Raw genomic sequence first — 27,165 nt, forward strand, 5'->3', positions numbered from 1 at the left:
CTAAAAACGAAATTATATAGTGACGGATTAACTCTAAGAACAGTTAATATTTGCGGATTAACTCTAAGAACAGTTATTATTAAACGTCAAACTTAAGTTTAGCTAGAGTAATTAAATTGTAGATTATGATGTTCAAAACGGTAACCTAACGTGCGTTATCATAGTTTCCAATTTTTTTTCTTCATAAAATTAAATTGTTCTTCATGAATTCTTGAATAGATTAGTTCTACATAGCGTCCTTAATCCATAGTAATATTTGTAATATGCCTTCTTGGAAAGAATGTAATATTCGAAATAAATAATTTATTATTATATTATTATAAAATAAACTATATTTATTCAGTAGCTGTGCTCGGAACCATCTGGTCCTCTACCAACTCTTTAATTAAGGATTTAAGGAGCTGGTAACCTGTTGGAATGACACCGCCTGAAACTTTTATTTTATTTAGTTGAAGTCGTTTTTTTTCGGCCTCGAGTCATATCACATGTCCAAATACTTATTACCTAGTTTTTTTTATATGTTCTATTGTTTCTTTTCTTTTTCTAGTCGTTTGATATTCTTTTTGTCCATTCATTCAGTTCATTATCAGCAATCATTAACGTTTCGAGGTTCAACCTTCTATCTGTTTGTGTCACGACTCACAGGTGTTATAGGAATAACATATTTATACATATACTCAAAGTAAAATACACGTCGCTAAACAAACAAACAAATTATGTACTTGTTTGTGTTGTATATGTTTAATTTTATCCTTAGGGAAATTTTAAATGAATACGCATTCCCTGGCTTGTCCAGAAATGGGTTGATGTTCTAGCTAAAGCATTCGGTAAATTTGTTCATAGTAGATACAGGTAAGTGATGTATACTAATAACGACCCAGATTCCATTAACGAGACTCCCAAAAAATTGCAGGTACTTTTCTAATTTAAAGCACCAGTTTTTTTTTCAAACTGCTCGGTGCTATCCGATCATCTAAATCGTTTTTAGGCTTTATTCTTATTACGACGTATCTGAGATGGAAATGGAATTTAACTTTTTCAATTATAGGGAACATTTTTATTGATGTGTTGATAATACAAATGAAGTGTAACATAAGTTACTTTTTCTACTCGTCGACTGTAATCTGTCAATTAGGACACCACAGACTAAACTAAAAGTGCTAACTTTTCAGTGTTGGATACTCTATGGTAGTTCCGACTCAACTATAATAATCTCATTATAGTTGACTTTAGTTAACTGTAATAATTTCAAAAATAGAACTTCATACAATTTCTATAATAATTTGCGATACCTGGCAAATTTGTCGGCATCTGAAACACATTTTTTTTTATCTGTCGCGTTATCAGCCAATCAGAGACGGTTATTACAAACAATTGGTTGCTAGGTAATTCGATGTTGATACAACGGTGAACGACGCTATTAACATTAATTTTAACTTGCATGAATGATGATATTTCCGTCCATTGATGATGAAGATCTCGTAGAAAAAGTATTGTATACAATAGTGATCTAATAATTAAGCTTTTCACTCTCGTACCGTACTATTAGGCCACTCAGCAAAGCTTCGTGGCCTAAACATGGTACTCGACTGAAAAGCTTTGTATTATATCACGATTGTATAAAATACTATTACAAGACTAATATAAACCAAGACTAAAATAAATAAAAGTATAAACTATTCTAAATTTGGCCTGGTTTCAGAACTGCTAATTATTATATCTCTTGGTGCAAAATGGATTTTCGATGATGATGGCATTATATGGCTTAATCTAGTTAATCCATGTCAAAATATGTCAAGTAACACATTGCAAAAAGAAGGTTTCAAGAAATAAAAGTCAAAATTAGTTTAAGGTTCCAGTTTTACGGACTTTACGATACCTGCGGGAGGAAAAGAGAGGTGTTCCTAAACCGTCACCACACTTGAACCACAGTATAATAAAGAGTACTATCGTACAGTATGGCCATTCCTGCTCCCCGCTGAAAGTGCCGCCCACCCCCTCTCGGTTACCTTACAGTTTGCGCCTGTCAAAAACACGAACAGTCGACCTGTCATATCTCACTCATACAAGCATGGTACGCGTTCACCTACACGAGCTTAGAATGTGTGCTAGGAACGCGCCTCTTTCATATATTTGATCGCCAGTGTTCGAGATGTGCTTGAACCCATAGAAATATTACATATAGAATACTAGTTTCCATACAACTCATCGGCCAACAATGAAGCCAAAACCCGATCGATGTGTGCGTGGAACGCGCCTGTTTTACGCTCACCCCACGCACACATGCATATAAAAAATGTTGCCAGAGAAAAATGATTTCGCTCGAAGTTGGGATTTTTACAAAGTCATTGTACTTGGTTATAATAATTAATTACTACATACTTAATAATTTTTAGTGTGTGCTCCATGGAAATGTTGTAAGTAATGGTTGAAATGAATTTATTTTAAAAATAAACATATTGAGTGCCTATACAAATAAATTTCTGTTTGGTTACCTATTAAGCATCTGAAGTAACCGGGTACAGCAGGAACCCTTTTGATGCGACTCTGTCCGTCTGTCTGTCTGTCACATTTCCAAATATCTTACGAACTGTTCTACTTATGCTATTGATTTGTTTTTAACATCTACAATTAAATTGGGAGTGTTATTATAGTGCTAACACATGACCGTACGAGGACCCTGCCGCACCAAAGTCATCCAATTACTATCCTGTAAGTGGGAGCGAGAAAGAATTATTCTTTTCTAGCTCCCACGTACAGGCATATATCGAAAGTTGTAGTAGTGCGAAAAGCTTTTCCTTCGTATTTTTCCGGAAACGTTCGTATTTCTCATGCTAGTTCAGTCAATTTCAGTACTTCTTGTACTGAGACTGACTGAAATACGAGTACCATGACATTCGTACGTTGCACAGACAGACAGAAGCAGATTAGTCAGAAATCTAAAATGAAGAAACATTATGCTATAATACTTAGCTAGTATTAGAATTTCGATAAAACAACAAAATTTGTGTCTTTGAGAAAACTTAGGAAAATATTTTTTTTCATTTTAAAATGTATTTCTTTAAATATACATGCAAAGAACCTAAAATTCTTGTTACTTATATTTTAAACATCATTTGGCGGAAAAAAAAAACATTGGACTGGCAACATTTATAAGAAATGGCGGACAACAAAAATTTCAATTTTAGTATTTACGATTTCGTAAAAATATCACATTAAACTCTATACTTTCGCGTGGAATGTAATATCGGGCGGTTTATTTTTATTATATGTTGTGTTATAACATCCATTCTCGACAAAAACTACAATATTACTCGCAAATTAATTTTTTTTTCGGGAGATGTTTTTAGAACGACTTGAAATTGAGTACTGCGAGGGCCGTTCGGATACAATCACACAAGTGCGAAAAAAATTCACACTTGGCATGGCTGCACTAGGATGTTCGGACACACTATCTGGTGTTATTAATCTAAGCTTGAACCTAATACACGAGGTCCGACGACATAAATACTTGTTATGATGATTTTCATTAAAATAATTAAGTAACGATTCCTAAAATTTTATTCAAATTAAGCGTATTTTTCTCGCCATCTTCGTAAGATAAACGCTATGAAGGCATTCCACTGAATTAATATTTATTGTCGTCGAAATTGCGCGATCGGCAGAGTGGAAATATTACTAATTGAATTCTGAATTGTTCTTCTTGTAACAATTACTTAGTAATCCTTAGATTACAATGTACTTTATAATGTTTATTCGAGGGATTAAGTAGTTTATTTTTGTTTACTTATACGGTGCTATAAAGTCAATAAGAAAATACATTATAAAGACTGAAACAATAGGTTTATCTCTGTATTACCTAACTTTCGCGTTTTGTTGATGAGTAATCGTAGAAGGATGTACCTATAGATAATTAATATCACTAAGTAACTTTATTGTCATACGAATGGTATCTTATAGTAATTTTAGAAATGCACATGTGTTTGCGGTTACACATGTGTAGTAAAGAGTCTTAAGAGAGGAAGGCATGGACATTCTGGATGTCATGTCGCTTAGTAGGATACAGCACAGCGGATCTCATTCGAAATCTAGAGCAAATGCAACGGGTGAAGTATCCACTACTTCAACTTGCAAAAACCGCAGCCAAATAACACTGGATCGTACATGTAACTATAATAAATGTAGTGTTATGTTCCTGCAATTGAATAAGGTCGCCAAAGCGTGTGCCGCGTAAGGTCGGCAAAACGCATGTAGCGCATGTGCCTCTGAAGTGGCAGGCTTCCATAGGCTACTGTAGTACAGATACCGTAATAAAGTCAGTACATCAGGATTCCGGGATCTACATTTAGTATTCCCATTACTCGCCAATTTATATTTGAATAGCGCTTTAAATCGCTCGTGTAGTGACAATTAAGCAGAATCGACAGTTCATTCCGAACCATTGGGAGTTAATGTACGTCAGCCTGATGAGGCTTTTATGAATAGGTACTGAATACTTGGATTACGGTAAAGGTCTATGAAATTACATTCGTGTTGTTTCAAGGGCTTTTATATCCTATTCAGAGTACTATAAATAAGATATTGTGAGATAAATATTATAAAATTCATTAATGGCGAAAGATAGAATAGAATAAAAATATACAATAAAACACAGTACATGATGTATAGATAGGTAGGTACAGTGTATAAGAAGTTAGCAACAGCGCGCCAAAAGTATATGACATTCTCGATTATTTCTCAAAAAATCATATGGACAGTCGTGTTCAAAAAGTAAGTGCAACAGTTTGATTAATCTATTCGTATATGTATACCCTAAATATGTGATTTATATGGGTCTGTAACTTTGTAACCACCAATAGACAAAGTGCCTAATTGTATTTACATACTGATTGATAACGTAGATAATGAGCCTTCCTTGGGTATCTTAATGAAACGGATGTTAATACTCAGGGAAATATGCACTATTAATGAGATTCCTTTATGCGAGGTGTGCGGTGTCCCACAAAGCTGTAGCTATAATCCTACATTGCTAATTAGTTTAAGGCTCGATTTCACCAAACTGGGGCTTTATTCGACATGCTTGAACTCACTTTTTGTGTTGATTCTCCGTTGATATTGAAAACATCCCAACTTGTCGAATGGATAGTCACTTCCGTGATAAATTGGACTTTCCATAGAGTAAATATAGAAAACCCCATAACGTAGAGATTAGTACCCACTGTTGATTTTAAAATGATACAAACATTGACAATTTCATAGTTAATCATAGCCCTCGGATCGATAAAGAATGATACGCGCTAATCTTTGAAAGTATTACAAAAAAATGGTGATCTTAATGTCCTGCGCACACATACAGTAAATAGTACAAAACTAAACAAATTCGAGCAGGTGGCAGTAACATACCTTGGCTTGGAACTTGATGCCGTAGGTGAAGGCCTCGTCCGGGTGCAGCGGGATGCGCGTGTCGTACTCGTCGTTGGGCACCGGGTTGTACTGCTTCGTGGACGGCATCTTGCGGCCCCACTTGAGCAGCTTCATGGGCATGCGTTTCCAGCCGCGGGCCTTGATCACTAGCACGCACCGACCTTTGCTACTTTTCTTAAACATCGAGGCGCATTCTCGTGCGATCCCAGAGAAATTAAGCTCCGGCCTCTTGATTAAGGGACCTGCAACAAAAACAACCGCTTGAAACGGCTAGTCATGCCAACGCTATAAGTAGTTTGAAGGGTCTCGTCCGAGGCACTATTTGTTCGCTTTTAGACCGCCATTATATTTGTCCTAAATAAGTACCTAAACATATTATTCGTATTCAAAGTTTGTACACAGAAACAATAGGTACTACTAACAATAACAGGATATAGAACTGAGTACTATAGGGTGGATCCATCAATGTATAGAAATATTTTTTTCGAGGTTTTCGTAAACGGTGGGTGCGATTTTGATGCCTCTTGTGGAGGCCGTTCTTAAAGTAATGAAAAACATTTCATTTTAGTTTCCATCAAATCTCAAATTTAATAGTCCTTATATCAGTGCTGCCTCTGCGTGCATCCCATGACGCGGGTAAGGGCAGCATCCGCTCGGTACCGGTGTACCTCTTACATTTCATTAAATTGTCAAAAGGGCTTCTACGTGTTGGCTTCGGCACGCCTCCCAAAGGTCCGAAATACCCTATGGTTTCCGCGATGGGATAGACAGGGTATAAAAGAGTAAATCGTTCAGACTCCGTAGAGTATTATAGTTATCCCTCTCCATCGCTCTTCCGTAAGTATATCGTTCGCCACGGATCGTCAACGATTGTACTCTTAGGTAAGGATATTGAAGTGACAGCTTACATTCCTTTTTACTGAGTTGAATCTTAGTCAGTACAGGGTGATAAATTGTCATATATAAAACAATATGAAGTTATGGAATTTGTAAGCAACGATAAAAATAATTTGCGAATAAATTTATTAACTGTTGGTATCTATCCTTGTATATCTCGTTCATTAAATACGAATAACAAGAAGTTGAATTTGTGACATTGCAGTGACAAGTTGCCAACCTCTCGTCTAATTTGTTAGAATAGTGCAAAAAATTACATTTACGCCTATACATTTCAACGTAGCTCAACAGGGGATTGCAATCCGGTCTTATTTCCAACCAAAAAATAATTTAATACGTTCGTTTTTTGCATTACTAGGCCGTTTGGAAGTAATATAATGTGCTCAAGTGACGCGTTAAACTTTCCGTCTTTGAATCTGTAGTGAAATTGGTGCAATTGTTTGCTTGGATGCAAAATGTGGAATAGTGGAGAGTGACAAAGGGCCATACGACAAAACTTTTCGTTAACATGTCACTGAGGTCGATCCTTCGCATTTTCTGGCCAAACACTATCCGAAATCAATACCTATTGAGTATATGCCAGCAAACACCCATTAGTGAGGAAACCGCGACACAAAAAGTACATTATTGGTAGCACACAATTCCAAGAGTTCCCTCTAACGAAATAACGCAACCATTTCTTTCGGCTGGAAATCGCCTGCCGCTGGAAGGAGCCTAGGCTACGGGCGCACTGTAAACTCATGGAAGCGGTCCGTTGAGGATGAACTACGAGCGACCGGGTCGAGCTGGAGCGAGGCCACGAGGGTAGCTGAAGATAGGAAGGCATGGCGCGAGCTTGAGAAGGCCCTTTGCATCTCTGTGGTGACGTAAGGACTACAAGAACAACAACGTTTTCAGCATGATATGAGAAGTATGAGGGAACATTGCTACAAGAATCATAAAAAACAATTCAAAGCTTAAATATAAACATTTTTAAAAGGTATCCAGTAAGATTGCGGTTTCAGCAATAGCAAATAATACTAAGGTCAATTACTCTTGATGACTTTAATTTAGCTACTGTAGTTTTTTTAGTTCTCCTTTGCGTGTGAGAAAAGTGAACTGTAAAATAACACAAAACATAATTATCTTTTATTAAATAGTTATCTCATAATGCATGTAGGTAATGTTATAATGTCCGTTCTTAATTGTATCTTAAAAGCTCTATAGGTATTATTGTAAAACAATATAGTTAAAATAATTTTGTTAACCTATGAAAGTTTAAAAAGAACGATAGAATTTATTTGCGACTGATTATTTTAGTAAAATTTACTTGTTACCTGATAAAAATGTTGATTTCTAAGCTTTCAACTTTTGGTTTATTGATCGTGAAGCAAAATACCATCATATTTCTCATATTATGCTGAAAACATACAAAAAAAGTTACTATTTGGGTACTTTTAATCCTCAAGGCCAATCCGGCCGGATATCAGACCGGATTGCAATCCCTAACAGCTTATAAGAGAATCCAGAATAAGAGAGTCTTACACTGTCAATTACGTAGACTATCGGTTTTTTTTTTAAATATTCAATTTTGAACTACTATAAATCTATACGACCTGGCAATCGAACTGGTGACCCGTGCGTAAATGACCTGCGTGCCTTGAAATATACCACAGAGGGCATTTTATATATAATTATCGTTTGACGATGACTGGGAGGCTCTGCCCCGACGTATGATCCCAATCACGGTTTCAGCAGATAATGATATTCAACAGTTGTATCAAGCACAACTGCGTCGAAAATTTAATGATCTACAATCATTAAAAATGGTGATGCATAAAGATTACCACCCTTTTTTTGACAACCTCCCATGTGAATAGTAAGCTAACTTAGCTAAAAAAATCTCAGAGGAAAAAATTCTATAGAGAGGACAAGCCGCGCGCGGCCTGGTCGCAGATGTAGGCCCATTGGGCCTACACCGCCGCCAGTTCGCCGTCCGCTGTCATCGAGTGTACACGCGCGCTGTTCACCGACGAAAAACGAGTTTTATCCAAAATGCCGAAGTGTGCAATAATAACTTGCAAACATCGCAGTGACCTGAATAATTTCCAAGCCGATAGGATAACATTTCATAGGTAAATACTATTTATTTCCTTTTATTTCACATAAAACACGAATTCAACGTAATACTCCGAGTTGTACCATGTAACCTTACGTTTGCTTGTGCTTTAAAACGTTAATTATACATTGCAGCTACACAAGGAACATATTGTAAACAGTGTAGTGTTTTGCGCCGCAATGAACGGTGTACAAAACGATTCACTCAGTGAGACATTTTTCTCGGAAACGAGGCGAGGCGTTCCCGCTATTTATCGTTGTGTGCGTGCGCGATCGCGCTCGCTTATCGTTCGCCTGTACAGAACCATTGAAATGATGCGCGTGTATTGCGCAATAGGAGCGTCCAGCTACAAGTGTGTGTGGATTAGGTGTGTGCGTGCATTATCTTTACAATTACTGGTGCTTTGTGTGGGTTGCGCAGACCTTGCGACAGGCGTATTCTATACAAATCGCCCGGCATGACCTATCTCCCGAAATCTGTGAAAAAATATATAATTATAAAGGAATCCTGTCATGTTTATGTCATTATCATAAAATCTCGCCAGAAGAATATCAATTGGAAGAAGTGCATTAATTTAATTAAAATGTGTTTTTCAGTTGTAGATTACCTGTTCAAAAGAGAACACGGACTTATTAACTCTCACATGTGTGATAAACTAAACAAATATAGCATAAAAAAAAGACCTTTGAAGTAAAATGGTTTGGGGAAGATATAGAAATCATCAATGGCCAGCCACTAAGGGAATACATGGCATTTTAACACTTTACATAATATATAGTCCTATTTCCCCATAGACCTTTGTCACTGGGCGAAGAATCATGCTAAATAACATGTAGAAGTGATTTTTTTTTGTCATAGCAGTATTAGTTTGAGGAGAAGTCCAGTTTTGTTCTGTTACATTATATTAAAAATATATAAACCTTGCACATTACTGTTTTATTAAGTATATATAAGAATTCAAAAACTGAAACTTGATCTGGTCTGATCACTTTATCTGAAATATATGTAATCTATTTCAGTTTTAAATTTATATATAGTAGTGTTATTACTTAAAAATTGCAAACCAAAAAAAGACAAAAAGAAAATAATTTGATTTGCTATTTTCACGTGTATATAAGAAGTTAGAGCGGTTGGTAGTCGTTTATATTTAATAAAAATTACACTAAACAGATAGCTAGGCACAAACACGTATAACATGTTAAAGTAACTTACATGTATAACACAAACTCGTATAGACATATAATGGTCATACACGACTTCAATACTTATAAATTGACTATTGTCAATTTGGTACACATTACATCGTCGAATTACTTATCTAATTATTAAAAAATATTTTACTTGTTCAGTACAATAAAACGAAATAAAATAGTTTTTACGTGTTCTCCCCATCACATCACATGTTCCAGCCATCGATATCCCGCAGTCGACTTCTACGACACCGTCGACACCCAAGGAGAGAAAGGGAGTGGTGAAGTTCTTAACCCGTCACCACGGGTAACGATACGATTCAGGATTATGATATAATTTAATGGTTTTCGAGATTGTTTAAGATAAACATAGATCATGACGAACCTCCCATTTTTTTTCTACATAAAAAAAAAATCTAAAACACGTTTAGAGTTAGAGAGAATGTAAAATGTTTCAGATTTCACCCCGTCTAAAGTTAAGATTAATTTGATAATAACAAATTAGGATAATCAAGCCGTGGAGGAGCCGATCATGATTAATGTTCTAAGCGAAGACGGTTACCAGTAAATTGAAACTTAAGTATCAAGACGGTAGTTTAAGACGAGAGCTTTTAGCGATCGTCGCGGCCGCTGAATTTAATTACTCTCCTGCAGCAGACATTGACAACGTTTAGTATTTAAAGTATCGTAGATAGTCAGATCAAGCTTGACAGTGATTTTGATTTACTTTGCACGCGTTAAGTAAACTTCGTAATTAGTTGGAAGTTTGACGGTTGAAACAAGTCTTGCCAATCTGTGGCATTTAAATCGTTGTCAACTTAGCTAATCATAACATAACTAGCTTTTTCCCGCGGCTTCGCCCGCGTACTAATCTAATCTTGTTTTTCCATATAAACTTTGGAGCCTCATTTCACCCCCTTAGGAGGTGAATTTTTAAAAATCCTTTCTTAGTGCTCCTCTACACCCTACAAGGAACCTACTTGCCAAATTTGGAATCTCTAGGGCAAGCGGTTTCAGCTGTGCGTTGATATGCCAGTCAGTCAGCCAGTATCTTCTTTTATATATTTAGAAGTGTCGGTTTCGCTTTAAATGGATACTTTATTATTGGATATATTATATTATATATTACTTATTCTATCAAAGATATCATTATGGCTTGACATAAGGACGCTCTAATATATAAAGAAAGTACGAGCCAATTTTGTTCTTCTGGTATATTAGGGTTCCGTACCTCAAAGAGGAAAAACGGAACCCTTATAGGATCACTCGCGTGTCTGTCTGTCCCTCTGTCACAGCCGATTTCTCCAAAAGTACTGGACCGATTTACTTGAAATTTGGCACACATATGTAAACCTGTGGCCCAAAGACGGACATGTAATTTAATTAAATGAAATTTAATCACAGGGGCCACTTTTGGGGGGTAACATTGAAAATTAAAAATCAAAGTTATTAAAACTATATCGTGTTACATATCAAATGAAAGAGCATTTTATAAGCATTTGAAGTATATTTTTTTTATTTTTTTTATTTTGGTAATTTAGAAGTAATTTAAGAAAATACGCAAAAAATGACCATCCCCCCCCCCCCCCTTATCTCCGAAATTACTTAGCGTAAAATTTTCAAAAAAATACACGAGATAGTCCTCTACCTGTAGATTACAGGAAAACCTATTAGAAATCTACAGTCAAGCGTAAGTCGGACTTAAGAGAAAAAAACTCAGATTACGAATTTCACTCACTGCCGCTGCAAGTAGTTACTAAACGTCTTAAAATGCTGTAATCGCGTTGGACAGGTATAAAGAAATTAATTTCTGTTTCGTTTGTTATAGAAATTGTTAAAAAAAAAAAAACATTTTCCAAAATGACTTAAGTTCCTACTAAAAAAGAGGCACTTAAGACCGTTTAGAACTTCACTGACCATAATATTGCCCACATAGGTCCAAAAAAGGTGTATATATACGAAAACAAAAAAATTGTGCCATCGACAACCAAAATCAGAAGTCCATTTTGCTCTATCTCTTATTGTTTCCGAAATATACGCGAAATCTAAGTACGAAATTTAGTGTACGTTGCCATTACATTTCGTCAGGCGCTCATGACCTGTTTGTATGGAAATGTCGAAATCCGACTCGCACTTGACCAATTTTCATAGAAAGTTGTGTTTTATTATAGTTTTGAAGGAAGTTTCTTGTTTTTAACCACCAACGCAAAAACGACGGAGTGTTTTATAATAATTTAAGGTTTGACGCTTGACATGTCTGTCTGTGGCATCATAGCTCCCGAACGAATCAATCGATTTTGACTTTGTTTTTAATGTTTAAGGTGAATTCGTCGACAGTTTTTTTTGTACCACGTAGGTGGGAAACAGGCATACGGTCTGCCTGATGGAAAGCGGTCACTGTAACCTATGGACGCCTGTCACTCAAGGAGTGGCACATGTGCGTTGCCGACTCATTAGAAACTTGTACAAACCTGTACTTAGAAGGGGCCTGGGTGCCGACGACTCAAAGGACAATCTATTGTCCTAATTAGTTCCGTAGGTCCTCCCTCGTTGAGCTCTGGCTGCCTTACTCACCGGCAGGAACACAACAATGAGTAAGGTCTAGTCCTATTTGACCGCAGTCTTTTGTAAAGCGGAGGTACTTCCCCAGTTAGACTCTGCTCTACCTTAGATTATATTCAATTTAGTATTAGAGTTATCAGTCAAGATATTCAAATGAAGCGTCATCTATTATTAGTTTCGACAACTTTTCATGTAACTTTCCATTCCTAAAGGTTCACACAAGTCTCAAGTCGCGTAAATTACTTAGTAAACTTTGCCGAGAGATGGCTCTAAATACAATAATGCTCATTAGAGTACCTATACTTCTAGCCAAAGACATTATATAACTCGCCGTCGCGTCTCATCGCATCGTCTACTTCCATATCGATAAGGTTTGATTTCGTATGCGTCGCATCACCGTCGCGCGACCATCGCGCAACCGTCGCCCACGCAAGCCACGGCGTCAATGGTTCGCATGGAATGGCTTAGCTTTAAATCTCAAAAAGACTCACTTTGTGCATTTTAATCTTTCGGGCCGCATGACCACGCCGTTGATAGTTCATATTAATGGGAAAATACTTGAATAGTGTGGAGCGTTAACAGAGCATTAGTATGAATGTATAGTCCCGTCTGGCAGAAAGCATGAAACTTGGCATGTCTATAGCTTATAGGGTTATAAGACAAAATTGAAGTAGAAACACGCCGAGGTGTCAATGTTTCCACTCCTTCTCCCCACTTTTGTATGCCTGTTTTCAGTTTTTTTTATATTTCCATGAAAACCGTAAAAGCTACAACAATAACGTCTAAGAGAAGTATATTCTCTATAAAATTCTCTACAATATTGTCTTTGGAAGTATATAGCTAGCTAGAACTTATAATTTTCAAACTATGCTCATTTTCCCTTTGCCATATTCGTGTCACCAATGACCAGTAGGATAAGTAAGGCCAGCGACTTTGCACTTTTGCCTGTGGCGATGCTGCTTGGCAAAATTGTTCCTTGGGTCAAACTGATCCGATTTATCCCAATAGTCATGAAATCGCACGTGACTACTCCCTACAAAGAAAAGGGTAAGGGGCCGGTTCCCTCGATGAAATCTATGCAATACTTCTTCTTGCTCATAGTGTGATGGACCCTGCCGTCTATAATAAATTGGCGCAATATGTGGTTGAAGTACCTAGAGTGTCGAACTTTAAGTATTGCTTAAAAAATTGGCTGGTCGAGCACCCGTTCTACACTTATGACAATTTTTTTATTACCTAATTAGAAAAATATTTTTGTTAATTTTTTATGAGAATATTGCCTAACTTTTTGTAATTTCAATCTTCTGTCTATTTATTTTCTAAGTATTATTGTTGTATGAATATTATTTTTTTAAATCAAATCTTGACGTGTAAAATGGCGTTACAAATAAATGAGTATGAGTACTCGTAGTATTAGATTATTTTGACCATTAAAAGTTTGTACTAGGCTTGTGCCGTTTCATTCGTTGATCGGAGCGCTCCGATCTCGTTCAATCGCTCCCATGAACTAGTTCGCTCTTTTAGGTCTTTTGCTCATTTAGTTCAGCCAGACCAGCGACCACTGCGGTCGGAAAGATCAGAACGAATGGGACCGAATAGTGTCAAAATTATACGAATAGTCCACAGATAGTAACATTCCGGGCCGAAAGGTTGTAAGTAACCGAAGTTTAATATGAAAACTTGACTTTTTTTGTTGCTCTGCTAAGTAGCTCTCGCTCTCGGTCGGCGCAGTCACACATTCGTTCTCGATCCAAACCGCTCGCGCTCGCCGATCCTATACTGAACTAAATGAGCAAAGACCGATTCTCAGACCACGGAAAGATTCAGTTCATTTCGGTCATTGATGGGATTTTATTCCTAACAGTTCATAGTTCGTGAACGACACAAGCCTAGTTTGTACGGAACCCTCGGTGGGCGAGTCCGACTCGCACTTGGCCGGTTTTTTTACTTGAAAACATATTAACTACTGTTCGCTTTTACATCCTAAACTCCCGCGAGACTTCAATGTAAGAGCTCGTCACCTATTGTCCCAGAGCTGTAAGAACCTCTTTTTGACACATGACAGCATACACCCATACAACCATTTCAGTCGCAAAATCTTCAAATCAGTAACTAACTGTCAAATGTGACATAACGCGTGGTAACGTCGTGCAAACAATGCGACCGTATTGTTACAATAACAAAGTGTAGTCGTCGTGTGCACTCGTTACAGTAACAAAATGTGTACGAATTTGTGGCTGTCAATGTCACTGTCAGAATGACTTTTAACGACACTTTATTAGTCGACGTTTGCACACATAACGGTAACAACATGTGGACGAATTTGTGGCTGTCATTGTCACTGTCAGAACGGTTTCTGACAGTGACATTGACAGAATTTGTACACACATGTGTAGGTCTGGTTACCGAACTGCTCCTAAACCACTGTATCCGCAAATGACAATCTGAAATACGAAGGTTTCTCAAACTGTTTTGTGAAGTTGTGGACTGATTGCTTTGAATCATTTAAATATGAGCGAATTAAATAATAATAAACGACGACGACCATTTAAGCACTCTTCGACATTTTATAGAAATGTGGTAAAGTTAAGAAAAGTACAGAACGATAATACAAGTAAGCACTTTAAAGTTACTTAATGTATTAGATATATAATAATAATCTTCGGCCTTCAGCAAAATTTGTTATTGCGGTGGCCTTGACTAGGCACCGCAATTGGACCCAGTCATTGGAGGGCTTTTCTTCCGCCCTCCTCAACCGGTCCAATTCATTCGGCTTTCTGTTCTTGGGCCACAATAAAATTTTATCCTTTACAATCCAGCAGCTCGGCACGCACGTAACAAATTTTTTTAAATCTTCCTCAGTGAGGACAACTGAGTACGGCATACTTAATGTTAATAAAGTTTGAGGATACCTGGAAAAAATGAATACAAGAATCCATCTTGAAAATCTTATAAATATTCACTGCTTTCGGTCACGCGTGTACGCTGCGACCATTTTGCGACCGTTTTGGTGACCGTTTGGCGACTGTTTTTTACATAGAATATTACCCAGTCTTAATCCATATTTTAACAACTTTGTTGGTTTTCTAGGCATTATTTTTATTATTTCAGTATAGTATATACACCACAGCACTAAAACTTCACCAATCAAATAGTTATAAACACAAACACCGAGTAGTCAATAATATTATTGCTGGTTAAACTGAGGTAAATTGATGGCGCGTTGATAAATTTAGACTTATTTTATGAAATAACTCGAGCAATTTAATTGGCCATGGTAATTAGCCCACATTATACATAATACAAATGCAAACAATATTTACCTTTAACAAATTCTTACGCCATTACATTTTAATGTCAAATGATTTTATTTCTTTTTCACTTTGACGTCTCTGACAGTCGCCATTTAAAAAGAATGAAATGAACGAATGATTTCGGGAAAATGGTCGCCAAACGGTAACAATGTGTGCACGCGTAGTGCACACTTTCTGTCACTTCTGTGACCATTTGTGCCTGTTACCAATCGTCCCCATTTGGGTCGCCGCGACTAAACGTCGACCGTACTGCGACTAAACATTGAGACACTAAGACCTGTGTGTACACAAAATAGGAGGATTTGCGTAGGAACGGCGACCGATTATGGTTATATGGGCACAAAACGTAAACTCGCGCAACCTAATGAAATTTGAAATAAAATCCTGTAATAATATTTAAAAAACCAAGTACTTACGCCGTGGCTTGCGTGGGCGACGGTCGCGCGATGGTCGCGCGATGGCGATGCGACGCATACGAAATCAAACCTTATCGATATGGAAGTATGAGACGCGACGGCGACGGTCGCGCGACCGTCGCCCACGCAAGACACGGCGTTGAAAACAATATTTCGCTTACTTTAAACATAATCTAACACATGTTAAATTTTTAAATATGCCAAGATTTTCAAGCATAACTTTCCAGGAGTACTAATATGCAGCATAGGTACATTAACAATACAAAAATATTTCGCGGGTAGTATCGGAGAGCGAGTATTTAATTCTACAGCAGGGTCGCGAACTAAAGTTCAAAACTACCCTGCGAACTGCCAAAGAAAAATCTGTTTTTTTTAATAAATATAATTGTCATGTGGAATGTTGATTCGACGATCATTATCCTGATAGTCGTTTCAGCAACGGTCTTATAGCGAAGGGTCTGCCTGCCTGAAGAGGTGTCTGGATCAAAGATGCGTAAGGTGATGATCTTGGATACGGCGCGGATAGTCCGGCGGTTCACCTCTCTGCAGCGCTCTATCTGTTCACCGGCAGCTTGGGCCCTGCCCGTGTGTTTATATATTTTTTATATTTTCAACTTAATTGCACAAAATATACATAAAAACGTACAAATGGCGGACTTAATGCCAAAAGGCATTCTCATCATCAAGGGTTATATTTTTTATGTTGTTTTGTACATGTTTTTATTTTTTTATTTTACTTCATATTTTATTCATACTATACTTAAATAACATTATAAAATCAATAAAGGAATAAAATAATATAGAAGCAACGATTACTCGCAGGGGTTGGTGATGGGGCGTAGTTTTCAGGGCGAGTATTAGGGTCAACGAGCTCTAGAATGCACGGGGCTTCACAATCCCTGGCAGAGTGAACTGAAACTCGGCCGCGTTTGCATTTCTCGGACAGATGATTCCGAGAATGGCCTGCCTGTTCATCTGCAGCTTTTCAATGGGCTGCATAGAGTAGCAAGTACTGCGGTACCTACATACCTTTATCTGAATTCTTCATTACATGTTGCCATTTTTACACAATATACACAAGTTATCAAATTGCTTTTTTCTACTCGTCGACTTTAATCTGTCAATTAGGACGGTTTATGCGTGTAAGGAAATATGCCGAATTATAAAAATGTTCACATGTATATTAGACGAAATATAAAGATGTAGCATCAATGGACGTTATGGAATTATGACGATGTATACTAATATTATTACATTAAAACGGGACTTAATCGCGTAAAACTTACGTTTTATATTTAACCCGACGTTTCGGACATGACATTACGTCCGTGGACCACGGACGTAATGTCATGTCCGAAACGTCGGAGTCCCGTTTTAATGTAATAATATGAGTGAAGATCGTGTTATTTTAAATCAATATGATGTATACTAATATCCACTTGAATAATATTGTCACAGTGTATCTATGACATAATATAAAGATGTCCACATTGTATTGCTATATACATATATATCTGGCTTTAGTCCCTTATTTTTTGTTGTTCAGACAGTATTTAATTTAAGTGGATTTTATTAACCTCTAGCGGCCCACCATACAAAAAATTTGCCAAACAAATTTGAATCAAATCAAATCAAAGGCCATGCCAAGATAAGCTAAGTGAATCTGCCCCCAGCGAGTTTTGGCTTGAATTTTTTTTTATTGATTCGTCTTTGTATTAGTATCGAGTATGCCAAATTTCAGCTCCCAAAACTTTATAGTTTAGTAATTAAAAAAAAAACGATATTTGAACTTTCTTCGATATTTTTTTTTCTGGGCAGCCGATTTTGACGCGCGTCACGTATATTTTAATAAAAATTTAAAAAATACGTATATGAATATGTTTTTTTATAAAAAAAGTCACATATTGCGAAAAAATTTTCTTATACAATTTGTATGAAAAATATATTTTTTTACATGGTGTTTTTCTGATGCCAATCGATTCCATTCCTATTCAGTATCAATAGTTTCTTAGGGCTCAACTTCCGGTAATGTACTAAAAAGCCGCAAATTGTAGAAAACTTTTTCCACATTTCCCCCATAGTGTATGATATGTAGATATCTACAAAAATTAAACTATTTTTTACAAACAGTTTTTTTGATGCCAATCAATTCCATTCTTATCCAGTATCAATACTTGCTTTGCACTAAAAACCCACAAATCAATGGATACATTTTCCATACATTTTGTTATGGGGTAAATGAGGAAAAAGTTTTCTTCAATTTGTGGCTGTTTAGTACATTACCGCAAGTTGAGCTCAAAGAAACTTTGGATACTGGATAGGAATGGAATCGATTGGCATCAGAACAACACCATGTAAAAAAAAAATTATACAAATTGTATAAGAAAAGTTTTTCGCAATGTGTGACTTTTTTTTTTATAAAAAAACATATTCATATATATAGCCTGTCAACCAAATTTTGACAGTAGCAATGTACATCAAACGAAAGTATGGTATCCCTATGAAACGAACAAAAACCAGCAATGTACGTCGAACAGCCACAGATATTTTTTTCAAGGGGCTCGCTCGGCCTGCAGTATTAAAATTGAAATAGTAGTCGGATCAAAATTAAATATTCGTTTTTGATGTTTTTTTATAGATTTCGTTATGAAGTTAAACAATTACAACATAGAAGCTGATTATGCGGCCAATAAATATTGGATTCTAGTGGAAAAGTGTACAAATAAAAACGTGAAAAATCCTACACCACATCTTGTAGGAGTTTTATTTTTGTCGAGAAATGTGATACATTACATTACACTATCTACGTGTGTTAATTTAGTTTAATTTACTTTATATCCAATAATTTTGTGCGAACGTACTTTAAGGATGAAAACAAGATATAATTTTCTTATTTTAATTTTATGTAAGGTAACCAGGATGTATAATATATTGTTATTGAATAAAATACTGTGACTGGTGATTCAATGCTCTTTGACTGTGACTATGACTATCTATACATTATTTGACTTGTACAATTCTTAATAAAATAAACAAATTATATATTTTAATTTGGTGTTTATTTATTTTTTACACGCTGTTGATGTTGTAAGAATAGGTAACTGTACAAATTTGCAGAATAACATCAGAGGCTAGGTACTCTTCATTCTTTGCTTTTTGCTTCTTCTTGGACGAGGTTCTTGTAAACCTGTAACAATAAGGTTAGGTACGTAAGAACTTAGCGAATATTCTGTCTAAATATAAAGTAAGTTATAATGATCATGTTTAATATAATTGCTAGATGTTTACCTTTAAAATATTCCAAGATCCTTTGGCGGGAAAATGTTATACGCATCAATATCTGTTCCTGAATAAACGTATTATTAGGGTCCAGCTATGTAAAACATTGATGTAAGTATATTGTTTATAAATAGATTTCTTGACATCCATTTCTCTCTTATACGTTTAATACAAAGGAATAATTCGGTTCACTTTGCATACAATAATAAAATGATAACCTCTTCACATCACTGAAACATTATTATGCCTGCCACCATAGAAATATTACAGTTTCGCTTCTCTAAGACACTTTTACTATTGGGTCGTGTTTAAGCTCCAACTTCCCGGTCCGCCGGCGAGCCGATCAGGGACGCTCCGGGCCTTCGGCCCTACGCGGAGCTCGGCCTTCGGCCTTCGCTGGGTTTCGAAGCTCCGCGTCGGGCCTTTGGCCCGCCGCTTCGCTTATTTAGATACTTTTTGTTATTGTTTTCTTGGGAGCACAGTCTGCACGCAGCTCGGCCTGCGGCCTTCGCGTGCTTGGGAGCACTCTGCCCGCAGCTCGGCCTGCGGCCTTCGCGTACTTGGGAGCCTGTCAGACACGCTCCGGGCCTTCGGCCCTCCGCGTAGTTACTGTGGGGATTGTAGGATTTGTAGGGAAGTTGGACCTCCGGCCTGCGGCCTCCGGCCCGCCGCGTCGCTTTTTAGACACTTTTACTTATATTTTCTTGCTTGGGAGCACTGTCTGTACGCAGCTCGGAACTTGGACCGGAGCAATGACCGTCGGGCTGTGGAACGCTCCCTCAGGCTGGTAGGGAAATTTGACTTTGTCCCCTCTCGCCGCCGTTTTTGACTTTTCCAAAAAAAATTTTTTCTCATTTCTATTTTTGGCCCCCGTTCTTACCAAGTCCCAAATTGGAACGCGCTCGGAACGAAAATAAAAAAAAAAAATTTCAAAGTCGGCCACTTTGAAATTTTGTAAATGCCATTCGATGGACCACAAATAACTGTACAACATTAGTTTAAGCACTATTATGTAGTGTGCACTGTACGTTACACACACCTTCACGTAATCTCTCTATATATTCCGTAGCTTAAGGTTCATATTTCAGTCATATATCATACATTCAACCAACAAGTTGTTTCCATCAACGCTCCTCCTTTACATGGCGACCCTGCCAGTGCGGCCTTGTGCTGCACTGGCAGCGCGCTGCGCTTGCCAGTCAAGGTTGTGAAGTGAAATATAAGTTATTTTAAATAAAACATTTCGGACATTAATAAATATGCGAGTAAGTGACACTGTGTGGAGCGGAAAAATTACAAATGAACAGTTTTGTCAGGACTTGGAAAGTAAAATAACAGTGAAGGTCATAAATTTTACAACAGCGGAGACTCGAAACGTATATAAAAAGTGATTTTAAAATGGACTAATTTTCATCATTTTCATCTTGAATTAAAATTTAAATACCAACTGCCAAGAGCAAAGTTTTTAAGAATATGGAGCAGCGGAGTTGTTGGTGTCCTTGGTCGAGCATGGCGTCTGGAGGTCCAAGGATAGCAGCAGAAGAAAGTGAAGGTTGTGGTTGTGATAAAACAAAAGTGAAATGTGAGGTTTGCAAAAGTGTACACGAATTACTGTAGGTACAAACTTTTTTTCTCATTCTTAGTGAAGCAGTTTCCTTTATTTTTCTTTTAGTTTATAAAGTTTAGTATTAAAGTTTATTTACTTATATAATGTTATAAATGCCGTTTGATGAAAAAAAAATTATAAGGTTAAAAAAAAAAAAATGGTCTTTAATCTGTGACGAAAAAAAAAATGTTATGACTACACCAGTTAATTTTATTGCATAAAAACGCTGATTCATTTTATTCATTTCTTATTATTTTCTAACATACATTTGATAATTTCATATTAAGTACTACATTTCATATAATAGTTACTCAGCATACTTTTATACCTAGCAAATATGGCACATGACGGCGGCGCGTGTACTCCTTATAGGGATTGGCATGTGTCGTCTGTTATTTCATCTCCAATTTCACAGTTCGTGCACTCATTTAGATCACTTGAATATTATAAGAATGAAATTAAATTGTAATTACCTACAGTGCAACACTTTAACCATATAATATGTGTGTTTAATGTAACTTAATTAGATTTCTAGATCTGTAACGTTACTTTTTATTAGATATTTTATTTTTAATTATGACGAAGTAAAATTGTATCGGACGAGACTTTCTATTAATTCATGGATCTGACTTATTTAATAAACAAAGGAATGGAGAAGTATAGTAATAACAGATATGACTTTTTAAATAAATAATGGTACTTATTGTAAATGACAATACTTTTGAAGGTAAGGTTTGTTTTTGTACAAGTTTTATAGTATGATTTAAAGGAATGTTTGTTTCGTAAAATGATAGGTCATCGAATGCTTGTGGAAAAGTTCAGTGAGGCAATGAATGTGAAAGAAGTGAAATGATTGTAGACAGAATTTATTTATGGGAAAATTTAAACACGTAAGTTTTTCGAAGGACTCTTGGCCTGATCAACTGAGGGTTGCCGGATTTCCTACATGTTAAAGTTTTCATGGAGTGTGAGATTAGTGATTGCATTTTTGAGTGTTGTTTTATTTTGTGAAAGATGAGTGAAAGTAATTAATTGATAACAAATATAATTATGTGACTATCGCAAATCGTTGGCCCAAGAGGCAGCGATTAGCAAGGGTACGCCAGGGTACAAGGCAGGCTAGGGAATCCTTGGAGATCTGATCATGATTCGGTCGAGTACCAATCGTGAAGACTCCTTGGACACATGGAAGGTTATTATGTAAGGAAGTGTTAAAAGAACTGCCTGTATGAGAAATGTATAGTATGTGTGCGCGCTTAAAAAAAAAAATCCTTGTACCCTGAGCAAATAAAAAAAAAATATTGTAAGGTCGGCCGACCACGTGTGTAAAAGCGTTGCGTACCCTTGGTCTTACCTTGATCTTATATAAATAATTATTGAGTCTTGATGTTTGTGAAAGATATAAATAAATAAATAAGGAATGACGTCATACTTAATGAAATAAATGTACTATGTATGTACTTAAATAATTGAAAAAGCTTGCAAGTGTATCTAATAACGTATAATCCAAATGATAAATGACTGGTACCTAATGATAATGACATGATGAAAACCGATAATAATGACTATTGACAATTATACTTGACAATTATACTATGACACCTAAAATGCCAAATATACTTTGGTACGTAGAGTGTATTGACGAATACACTACGAATATAAGAAAATGTAATACTTATTCTTGTCTTTTTAAATTCAATTCAATGCATCTTGTGTAGTTTTAATGTTATATTTGTAGTCCAATTTTCAATGCTTACTTTTTGTGTACTAAAAAAAAATGCTTGTACTTTTTATGTAGAGTTATATTTTGTCGTAATTTTATAGCATCAATGTGTGCATAACTATGTTATTCACTATTAAGAAATACGCCTATATAAAAATAATATTCAATAGTATGTAAACTTTACTTATGATATTATTATGATTATTGGTTATACCTTTCTATGTCAAGTTTTACATGTAACAATACTGAATTAGTATTTAAAAAAAAAATGGTGTACCTTATTCCGGCTTACTATTCTGATAAATGTATTGTTGTTTAGAAATGAAAAATATAAAATGGAAAATTTAATGTAAAAAAAAATCAAATATGTTTTCAAAAATATGTATTACAGTAAAAAAAAAAAACCGGCCAAGTGCGAGTCGGGCTCGCGCACAAAGGGTTCCGTACACATACACCTGCCAAAATTACAGTTAAATCAACCTATCTCAAAAACTATAAGAGATACTTTGATCAAACCAAAAATCGTTGAAAGAGTTAATTAGCATGCATCACCTCTATTTTTTTTAGAATTTTATACCCCGTAGTTATAAAAATAGAGGGGGGGGGGACATACTTTTTACGACTTTGAGAGCTGATATCTCAAAAACCGTTCACTTTAAGAAAAATGTTTTTTAGAAAACTTTATATCATTTTAAAAGACCTTTCCATTGATACCCCACACGGGTATGTACATCGAAAAAAAAATTTTCATCCCTCAGTTACATGTATGGGGGCCCCACCCCCAATTCTTTTTTTTTTACTATTTAGTGTCATAATTTTGTAGCGGTTCATACAACACATATTCCCATCAAATTTCATCACTGTAGTACTTATAGTTTCCGAGTAAATCGGCTGTGACAGACGGACAGACGGACAGACGGACAGACGGACAGACGGACATGACGAAACTATAAGGGTTCCGTTTTTGCCATTTTGGCTACGGAACCCTAAAAACATGTAAACTTTTTTTTTTCTTTTTTAAAGGGGGGAGGTGTAGTGTGCACTGTACGTTACACACACCTTCACGTAATCTCTCTATATATTCCGTAGCTTAAGGTTCATATTTCAGTAATATATCATACATTCAACCAACAAGTTGTTTCCATCAACGCTCCTCCTTTACAATTAACCTTTTTCCTACCGTTACGGAGCTATGGGGATTTAAAAAAAAACCTCCATACAAACTGGTAGGGAAATTTGACTTTGTCCCCTCTCGCCACCGTTTTTGACTTTTCCAAATTTTTTTTTTCTCATTTCTATTTTTGGCCCCCGTTCTTACCACGTGCCACATTTGAACGCGCTCGGACCGAAAAAAAAATTTTTTCAAAAACAGCCATTTTGAAATTTTGTAAATGCCATTCGATGGACCTCAGATAACTGTACAACATTAGTTCAAGGACTTTTAACCTTTTTCCTACCGTTACGGAGCTATGGGGATTAAAAAAAAAAGACCTCCATACAAACTGGTAGGGAAATTTGACTTTGTCCCCTCTCGCCGCCGTTTTTGACTTTTCCAAAAATGTTTTTTTCTCATTTCTATTTTTGGCCCCCGTTCTTACCACGTGCCAAATTTGAACGCGCTCGGACCGAAAATAAAAAAAAAAAATTTCAAAGTCGGCCATTTTGAAATTTTGTAAATGCCATTCGATGGACCTCAGATAACTGTACAACATTAGTTCAAGCACTTTTAACCTTTTTCCTACCGTTACGGAGCTATGGGGATTTAAAAAAAAGACCTCCATACAAACTGGTAGGGAAATTTGACTTTGTCCCCTCTCGCCACCGTTTTTGACTTTTCAAAATTTTTTTTTTCTCATTTCTATTTTTGGCCCCCGTTCTTACCACGTGCCAAATTTGAACGCGCTCGGACCGAAAATAAAAAAAAAAAATTTCAAAGTCGGCCATTTTGAAATTTTGTAAATTCCATTCGATGGACCTCAGATAACTGTACAACATTAGTTCAAGCACTATTAACCTTTTCCCTACCGTTACGGAGCTATGGGGATTTAAAAAAAGGACCTCCATACAAATTTCAATTGGCCTTCAAAGGGCGCCATTTTGAATTTTTCAAAATTTTCTTTTTGTATACTAATCTTGGGGTGGCTGTCTACCCGTGTGCAAAATTTCAGCGCGCTCGGACCATTTTGAAATTTTTCAAAAAAAAAAAGTCGGCCATTTTGATTTTTTTTTAATGCCATTCGATGGACCTCGGGTGACTGTATAACATTTGTTTGAGCACTTTTCACTTCTTTGTACCGTTACGCAGCTATGGTAATTAAAAGAAAAACCTCCATTCAAATTTCAATTGGCCCTCAAAGGCCGCCATTTTGAATTTTTCAAAATTTTCTTTTTGAATACTAATCTTAGCGCGACCGTCCACCCGTGTGCCTAATCTCAGCGCGCTAGGACCATTTTGAAAATTTTCAAAAAAAAAAGTCGGCCATTTTGATTTTTTTTTAATGCAACTTTTTTCTACTCGGATACCTGTATGACATTTGGTCGAGCACCCCCCGGCTATCTCTTACGGTTTAAAAGTTGCCATACAAAATAAAAGTGGCCAGTTTTCCCACATTTGTAGCACTTTTCAATTTTTTTTTATTTCATTCGAATCAAGGCCGCTTGGAGATTCTACGACCAAAATTTGAGCACTCCACGATAAATTTGAAAAATCGTCAAAAAAAAAAGTCGGCCATTTTGAAAAAAAAATGGCGGCGTCAAAAACTGCCCAGGGTCCTCTATGACATTTGGTCGAACACTCCCCGGCTAACTCCAGCCGTTTGGCCAGGCCGTCCAACATTTTTTTACCGGAACCGGTAGACCGACGGTCTGATCTATCCGGGGTCGCAGGACCAAACTCTATACGACCACACCAAACACTGCCACCTTCAAATCCCCCTTCTGCCCATTTTTTGAAAAATGTCAGTCGGGTTGTAGCTTTATATTATATAGATATAGAATACTAGTTTCCATACAACTCATCGGCCAACAATGAAGCCAAAACCCGATCGATGTGTGCGTGGAACGCGCCTGTTTTACGCTCACCCCACGCACACATGAATATAAAAAATGTTGCCAGAGAAAAATGATTTCGCTCGAAGTTGGGATTTTTACAAAGTCGTTGTACTTGGTTATAATAATTAATTACTATAGCCTGTCAACCAAATTTTGGCAGTAGCAATGTACATCAAACTAAAGTATGGTATCCCTATGAAACGAACAAAAACCAGCAATGTACGTCGAACAGCCACAGATATTTTTTTTTCAAGGGGCTCGTTCCTTCCTTACGAATTAGATAATGTATTAAAAAGGGACAGATATGTGCTAGTTATTTCTCTTTTTGGTAGGGTGGAGATTTCCACAGATAAGATACAAATGACACGCGAATTTCCACCGATTTTCAAAACTAGTGTTGCTAGCCCTCGATTTTTCAAATTTGCCGCCTTTTTCTAGTGACAAGATTTGGTTGACGGTCTATATATATATATATAATATAATTATATTTTATTAGTGGCCAGTGTTTATGACGAATGTGCACGTTTCTCTGGAGTTTGTCAGCGATTCGTTTTAACGAGCGTGTATGGGTCTATGGGAGTAAAATGTATTGTGGTGTATACAAAAAACACCTTGTTCTACCACAGATAAAATTAAGTATTTATATTCATTTGGTAGCTTATTAAAGAGGCTTACTTTGATGAAAAATCTGGAGGTGTCGCTTGCATATGATGATAATACTTTAATTTTTTTTTTTAGTTTTTGTATGGCAATATAACACAAAATTAATATCATATAATTGTCCTACCTACATGCACAATATACGTGACGCACGTCAAAATCGGCTGCCCAGAAAAAAATATATCGAAGTAAGTTCAAATTTCGTTTTTTTTAATTACTAAACTATAAAGTTTTGGGGGCTGAAATTTGGCATACTCGATACTAATACAAAGACGAATCAATAAAAAAAATTCAAGCCAAAACTCGCTGGGGGCAGATTCACTTAGCTTATCCTGGCATGGCCTTTGAACAATGTGGTCAATATTATATATCATATTTGTATAACAGGAGCATTTTAAAGGGTTAATTTTATTTATAGATAAGTAACTATATAATGAACGGCTTAAAGTAGACATTTTTATACCTAGTAATTTTTTATATAAGACATTTACATACTGTGAATGTAGACATTTTTATACTTTGATAGTAGTAATTTTTATATTCTGACTGGACAATATTTAAACGTTTTGAAGTACTGACTTTCTAATACTCAGACAAATTTATGTTTTTAAAGTAGACATTTTTATACATCGCCATATTTCCTTATAGTCCTTACATGCATAAACCATTAGGACACCACAGACTAAATTATACTCTGTTTCTCTAGCACCCTAAAGAAAAGGATGCATATAGTTTTCTTTGTTTGACAGAGTATATATGTGCTGACTTTTCAGTGTTGGATAGTCTTTGACACTTAGTCAACTATAATATTTCATTACACTAGTTAACTGAAAAAAAAATCAAAAATAGAACTTCATACAAGTACCATACTAATTTGCGATACCTGGCAAATTTTTCTGTATCGTACTCTCGTACCGTACTATTAGGCCACTCAGCAAGTTTCGT

General features: G+C 36.3%; 1 protein-coding gene across 1 annotated transcript in view; it reads right to left on the reverse strand.

The window, feature by feature from the left end:
- Positions 1 to 27,165, reverse strand: part of LOC125241967 (carboxyl-terminal PDZ ligand of neuronal nitric oxide synthase protein) — a 253,034-nt gene that overhangs the window by 158,509 nt on the left and 67,360 nt on the right. The window contains exon 2 of the mRNA XM_048150687.1: positions 5,404 to 5,666. Coding sequence (XP_048006644.1) covers positions 5,404 to 5,607 — 204 coding nt within the window. The 5' untranslated portion in view covers positions 5,608 to 5,666. The remainder of the gene's footprint in view (positions 1 to 5,403; positions 5,667 to 27,165) is intronic.

This window comes from Leguminivora glycinivorella, chromosome Z, assembly GCF_023078275.1.
Source record: "Leguminivora glycinivorella isolate SPB_JAAS2020 chromosome Z, LegGlyc_1.1, whole genome shotgun sequence".
In the NCBI taxonomy this organism is placed as follows: domain Eukaryota; kingdom Metazoa; phylum Arthropoda; class Insecta; order Lepidoptera; family Tortricidae; genus Leguminivora; species Leguminivora glycinivorella.